Below are 7310 nucleotides of genomic sequence, written 5' to 3' on the forward strand. Positions count from 1 at the left end.
ACACCACTATACATTCATATTATACTGTGTTTTGTAAGTGTTTTGAATCCCCATGAAAGAAGCTATTGAGTATCCACCTTAATTCTACTTCTTGTCCCACACTCCTTATATTGAGCATGCGCGAGTCGCCTGCTGCGCAGCAATAGCTACGTCTTTCGTCATAGTGTCTCTCGTCCAGCAAGATACTTGCTGGGATGCCGTGTATCGGCTCCCGCACATAATACGTGTTTTGTTGGAGTTCAAAACACTTGCATTATGTGCTCTTAGCCGATACATGGCATCCCCAGAGAGACGTGTTTGGTATCTGCTGGCGACCAACTCAACGCTATGTGATGCTGAAAAGATTTAGAATGGAATAGGTAGAATACTATACGACAAAATTAACCTAACTCTTGTTTATTGTAAAGTCCTTGAGACCTGAAACAATATAATATTTAAAAAGAAAATAAATTCCTTCTTTTTTTTTTTTTTAATTATAAAGTTATATAACTCTAATATGTGTTATATTGGTGAAAAACTCTTAAATATAGTGAACTAGAACTGCTTTGGTTCGTACTCGAGATCTGCTTGCAATAGTATCTTCTGAAGGTTTCGACGCATCTCCAGTTACTCCTGTCTAGAATGTCCTGAACTGGTAAATCTTCTAGCCAACTACGGGAAGCTACTGCCGCTCGAACACTCCCCGGAGGAGAATCTATTCCTGCTTCTTTTAAAACAGAACGGATCCATCCAGCAATTATTGTTCTGGAAGCCGCCTTAACTGGACCTGTGACAGTAATGAAAAGCTCGTCCAACTTTTCTTTTGTTCGTCTTTCCTCTGACTTTTTACTAAGGGCCCTGATCCATGATTGGACAAAGCCAGATATTAGGGTGTTTTGATAGCTTCCATCCTGACTGCCTAAAATGCTCTCGATCGGTTTTTAAGCCGAAAGCCGGCCATAGAATTATCTCGTCTCCGAGGTTTGTTAAAAAGTTTTTTGATATCCTTAGTAAAGTGAGATCATGGATGCGACGCTCCGAGGCAAACAGAAGTAGGGCTGTCGTCCTTCTCGAGATCTCAAAAAAGGATAAGTTTTGTGTTCTTATGCTCAACCAATTCAGTAATAATTGAGCGTCCCAGATCTCTGTCCTCATCTCCAGGGAAATCACTTTCAAGACTTGGCGTACTAAGAAGTCTAATGATAGGGCTGAAGTCGAATTCCCAGAACAGAAAGTGGTAATTGCTGATTTATAAACTAAGATGGTACTGTAAGCAAGTCTCTTTGTAATGAACAGATTTGCCAAAAATCTTGTCAGGTCCCATGTACGCGGATTTTCAGGGTCGACGTTGTTTTCTCTGCACCAGTTAATCCATCTACGGATGAGAGTTTTATCCCAAGTAGCACATATTTGTTTCAAAAACGTTTCACAAATGTTTCTGCGAAACGTTTTAAAACCGGCTTTTGAAAACGTTTTTAATTGGTTAAAATGTCCACTTAAAAAACGTTAAGGGAAACGTCATTTTCTAACAAAAAAAAAAAACGTTTAAGAAACTGTCAAAATACGGTTTTTTTCCTTTATTTGTGAAAAATTTGTTTATTCACAGATTCAATAAAATAATACATATATGGATATAATCCATCTATTTTCATCATGTTCTGAATCTCTTGTCGAGATTACATGAGAAGTCAAACTAACAAAAAAGACATAATTTAAATTATACTTTTAGTATCTGTTCTTTTAGGCTTTATATACATGTTATGAAAACTTGAATACGAGTTATTTAAGTCTGAATACGCCACGTAGCGGCAAACAAAGGAACACGTATATTATAAAATAGATCTTTTTTATCTTGTCGAAAAGATGATCAAAAAGACATCTTTTCGTCGACTAAAATTAATTATGACTTTTAGAAGACATCTTTTAGACATCTTTCAAAAGATGACTTTTTTTTTGTAGGTAGAAAGACATCCTTTTACACATCTTTTAGCCTTGTCAGAAAGATAATTTAAAAAAGACATCTTTTCGTCATCTTTTAGTTTTCTGTGCTATCTGGGGATCGTCTTAATAATGTGTATATATATATAATTTTGAATTAAAAAATTAATTTTTGTTCTATTTATAGAAACTTAAAAAATACGTTTCTTAAACCATGACTTTAAAAATGTTTCTGTTGAAACGTTTCTTATTGGTATTTGACGGTTAAAAAATATTGGATACATTTAGAAAACGTTTATAAAACGAACATGTGCTACCTGGGATATGTCCCCAAGTAGCACATGTTCGTTTTATAAACGTTTTATAACGTTTTCTAAACGCATCTTTTCGTATTAGATACGTTTAGAAAACGTTTATAAAACGAACAGTGCTACCTGGGTCTCTAGTGTAGACAGACGTCAGCTCTTTGTAACTAGCTCCTTTTCTTCAGGAGACCAGTTCTGGACTAGGTTTCCCCACGAGTGAGGCCCAGTTGCACACAGACCGATTGGACACAAACTGGTTTGATTGGCTAATTGTGCTGGTGACCCTAAGCATCGGTTGATTGGTTGTGTTCAATCGGTCTGTGCGCAACTGGGATTCTCCCGTCCCCACATCCAATTTTCCACACTTGGAGACCAAGACGTTGCACTTCTAGGGGAGGTTGTTGTGTTGTGATATCTATCAGGACCTCCTCTAATTTTTCGATGGTCATTGGGGGCTCCTTGCTCTTCTGTTCCAGATCTGACATCTAAAATGTCTTCTCCCATCTGGGTGTTATGATCAATACCTGTCCTTTGCATTTGTTCAGCTGAGCTAAAACTCTGAGTATTAGATTGGGTGGTGAAAATACCCATCCCAGCTTGCATTCCCATGGACGACTAAATGCGTCTATAAAGAAGGCGCACTGATCTCTGGAGTCTCTGAATACATGTTTGACTACTGCTGACTCTGCTGATGCGAAAAGGTCGATGTCCAGCATGCCCCACCTTTTGAAGATCCAGTCTGTTGCCTCTGGGAGCAAATGCCATTCCGGCAGAGCTTTCTTCCTTGAGAGACGATCTGCAATGCCATTGTACCTCCTCAGAAGATAAGCCGCCGATAGCTCTATCTGAAGGTTGTCTACTAATCTTAGTAGCTGGAACGTGAGATTGAGAAGATTTAGAGATTTCGTGCCTCCTTCTTTCTGGACGTAGGCCACTACAAACGTACGATTGTCCGTTTGCAACAGAATGTGGGCTTTCCTGAGAGACTGTGCCTCGTGTTTTATCGACGCGAACACTGCGTACATCTCCTTGCGATTCGAGTGCCATTTTCTTTGTCCCACCGACCAGTTTGCGGACAGAAGAGTCCTATTTAATTGTGCTCCCCATTCTATATCTGCCGCGTCTGTGGTTAGAAAGTGTGTGGTCTTCCTCTTGTGGAGGTTGGAAGTGAAGGTTGCGGCCTTGCACCACCAGTGAAGCTCCGTAAAAAATAAAAATAAAAACATTTATGTTTTATTTCTTTATTTATTTTATTTTTTAATTCTTTAAGTAAAAATATTTTTAAAAATATTTCTCTGTAAGAATATTTTATTTATATTACGATTATTTTATGCATTTTAACTATATGAGGAAATATATGCATCTAACAATAAATATATGCCGAATATTTATTTCTATGTGTTGTAGTTTGCTAGGTGTTATGCTGAAAATTAGTGTTGGTAGAAGGAATGATTACGCTGAGGAAATTTTATAAAATAAGTAAGGAAAAGGAATATTTATTAAAATTAAAAAATGAAATGAATTTCTGAAAATCTTAATTAATAAGAAAAATAACGTATAATGTAACATAAAAATATCAAATTATTTGCTTTCTTTTGATCTTATATAATGCAACGTTTTAATGCACACGCGGTTTTTTGATTTTTTGAAATAACTATATATTAAAAAGTTTAATAAACCAAACAATCGTCAAAATATTGTATTTATTAATCTCAGTCTTAATCTAATATGAAGAAAAATTGTTTATGTTAAAGTACAATAAAATTAAAAATCTAATAAAATTATAGAAATTAAATGTTTCATATGTATGTCAAGCTCGAACACAAAAAAATAATATTTTACATTACTAAAAGAATAACTAAAATAAGCTTATAATACTTAGCTGAAAAAAGGAAGGATAAATTGCAATATTAGACTAAGGAAGTTGTAATGTGGTTAGGCTCTCTCGTACATTTCTCTTTTTATGAGATTCGTCGCTCGAAATGTAATGTTTGAAAAACAGGTCGATCTGGGACTAGTTTCCTTGTCGTATCATCAAAAAATGAGACTAGTATCCATCACCTCGTCCCAATGTAGGGAGTCGTCGGCAAAAAGCGAAAGAGTCGAGAAGACTCACACCTTGCGGCTGAAGGGAGAAGAGCAACTCGCTTGTAAACTTTATCGTCCCCAATTCGAAATTTCACACTTTTAAAAGGCAAGTACGTTGTCCCCAGTTGGACTTTCTGACACCAATCAAGGCTAGAAATGTCGCGTGGTAAGAAGAAACGGATAACAGAACAAAAACGCTCGTAATTCGGAAGCAAGAAAATACACACCGATAAACAACGCGTCGCGTAGGCAACCAGCCCCGAACGAGCAAGCCTCAGCGACAGACCCGCGGGGCCCGCTCAAGCGCCTCCAACTTTAAATCGAGCACTCTCTATCTCAGTCCTACGTCGGTATCACATGTTTCTTCAATACTATGTAATAAATAATACATATTACATGACGTACAAAGTAATAAAAAATTTTTTTAAATTAAATAACAAAAAAATTATGACAGCTCAAGTTTTGAACCTAAGATCCTTGAATTAATATTCTTATGCTATTTCACTGCGCCAGCGACACTGATCGAACATACATATTTCTTTAGGTCTTATAACAAACATGAATGTTTCTCTAAATTTCAAGTATAAAAAAATATTACAAGGCACATTGGACAAAAAGCTCGAACACAGATCAACTTAATTTTAATACAGATTCACCACAAAAAAGGAGATCAAAATCAGTGAAGAGTCAACGGAATTTAGCACGGACTCGAACCAGGGGCAAAGTCTTTTGATAAAGTCAACGGAATTTAGCACGGACTCGAATTAGAGGCAAAGTCCTTTGTGGAATTTAGCACGGACTCGAACCAGGAGCAAAGTCTTTTGCGGAATTTAACACGGACTCAAACCAGGGGCAAAGTGTGTCGATAAGGGGCAAACTCTGTCGCACGAAAATGGAGGTCTCATTTTTATAGGGGTCTTTGGCTATCTATCTATTAATCTGTGTAACAAGAGTAACATTTTTATAACACGCATACGCGATAGACAAGGACAGCAGGGGCCCATATTCTCTTTCTATTTCGCTATCGCGTTTTCGGCCCTCTCCCGTGCTCTATATATAATATCTCTATGGTCTCTACTCATATGCATCCATTTCCAGTCGTACACCGCTCTTCCTATCATTCAATGAGCGCCTAGTAACCGCGTAGCAGTAGGATGGGCCTTCTCGCCGCTAGCTTGTACATACTTGCCCGAATTTGTCAATCTTTGTTAATTAATTTCTCGATAATTATTTCGAAAATCGAAAAATGGTAGAAGACTTTTCTACTCAGTTGACCTATTCTACCTGTATATCAGCGGTGAGGCGATTATTACCGGACACCTTGTATAATACTTATACAGGGTGTCCCATTTTAATTCCTCCAGTGAAATATCTCGAAAAGTAAGCGTTGCCGGAAAAAAAGTTTTAAACAAAAGTTGTAGGGTTTCGGGGGGCCATAAGATAGTACCATTGGTTTGATCTTGAATTTTCATTTAAAGATTATGTGAAGGTCACGTCGATTTTTTTAAATGGAACACCCTATGTATTATTGCATATTCTTGTAGCTTATCTTGAGAACTTTCCAAAACACTATCATCAAATGTTTTATCGTGAAGTACTTTTCGAATTATAAGGCTTCAAAGTTGCAATATTTTGACATAAAATGCAAGATATCTCGTAAAATATTCATTTTTCGATTATCTTAGTCTAATACTTTTATGCACAGAATAATGAAACGAATCAAGTGGTGTAATTAAAACACATAGTTATCTTTAAGAAAAATATCTGAATTTGCAACTAGCAGTTACACATTTTTACTTTAACATAATTAACCAATCATATTCATGATTCTTTTCTAAACTCAATTGTGATTGATTAATTTCTTAAGTCTTACGTTTTAAAGTTTGTAGACTACGCTTTAGATTATATGTACAATCATAAAATCTGGTGTACAATAGGTTTAAAATGAATTAAACTCTAAACTTAACTTAATAATTTACATTGATGTACATTAATATTTTAATATTTTATGAAATTATAAAATAAAATTGTGCCAAAAAAAACGTTGATAAATATATATTTCCAAGAAAGTGTTTGGTTCTTTAGTTACTGCATCGGAAAAAGTAATGCTACAAACGAAGCAATTGAATTTTCTAATAAGGGAACCGTGGAGCAATCATTCTATCGAAAAATCATTGTTATATTCTTTGAGGTATAATTATAAACAATAATCCTGTTGTTAAGCCCTGTAGTTCTGATCGGTGGCCGATAGGTGGCGCCATTGTCACTTGTCCAATTAATAATTTGTTAATTATTTATTAATAAAATGCTTTAAATTATAAATGTTACGGTGGAGCAATAAAAAGCAATTAAGAAGCAATCATTTTATGTTGGATATACTTTCAATAGAATATGGGAAATACATATTTCTAAGAAAGTGTTTGGTTCTTTAGTTACTGCATCGGAAAAAGTAATGCTACAAGCGGAGTAATTGAATTTTCTAATAAGGAAATCGTGGAGCAATCATTCTATCGAAAAATCATTGTTAAATTCTTTGAGGTATAATTATAAACAATAATCCTGTTGAGCCCTGTAGTTCTGATCGGTGGCCGATAGGTGGCGCTGTTGTCACTTGTCCAATTAATAATTTGTTAATTATTTATTAATAATGCTTTAAATCATGAATTTTAGGGTGGAGCAATAAGGAGCAATCAAGGAGCAATCGTTTTATGCTATTTTTAAGTACGGAAAACTATTAGAAATATGTTTTTTGTAAAAGTTACTAGCTTTACGTTTTTTTGTAAATATTTTATAAAATATTTTATTTAATAATAGAGCAATTGCAAATTCTAAGGGAGCAATGAAGGAGCAATCGTTTGAGCTATAATTTATTAAAAAATATGAACTTCCAGCGCCAACTTATTTCTGGTGGCAGTACTAGCAGTAAATTTTGGAACAACCTTACGTTGTAATCGATCCCCAAGTCACTTTTGTTGCCGAATTGCCGATCATGGTACGAAA

The 7310-nt window shown here is 35.5% G+C and overlaps 1 protein-coding gene across 1 annotated transcript; it reads right to left on the reverse strand.

Annotated features, from left to right (window-relative positions):
* Positions 1 to 451: 451 nt before the first annotated feature.
* On the reverse strand, positions 452 to 3851 carry LOC140667301 (uncharacterized). The gene is made up of 2 exons (XM_072895099.1): positions 2946 to 3851; positions 452 to 1354 (listed from the first exon to the last, which is right to left on the reverse strand). The coding sequence occupies exons 1-2, from the start codon at positions 3446 to 3448 to the stop codon at positions 829 to 831; spliced, it is 1029 nt and encodes a 342-aa protein (XP_072751200.1). The 5' UTR covers positions 3449 to 3851; the 3' UTR covers positions 452 to 828.
* Between the last annotated feature and the right edge of the window lie 3459 nt (positions 3852 to 7310).

The sequence above is a fragment of the Anoplolepis gracilipes genome, chromosome 6 (assembly GCF_047496725.1).
Source record: "Anoplolepis gracilipes chromosome 6, ASM4749672v1, whole genome shotgun sequence".
Lineage (NCBI taxonomy): Eukaryota > Metazoa > Arthropoda > Insecta > Hymenoptera > Formicidae > Anoplolepis > Anoplolepis gracilipes.

Excerpts from the sequence above, each read along its gene's own strand:
- LOC140667301 (XM_072895099.1), bottom strand. The coding sequence starts at position 3,448 with ATGTTTTTATTTTTATTTTTTACGGAGCTTCACTGGTGGTGCAAGGCC. Across the intron at positions 1,355-2,945 it reads ACAGACTGGATCTTCAAAAG|ATGGATTAACTGGTGCAGAG; the intron begins GTGGGGCATGCT and ends TCTCATCCGTAG.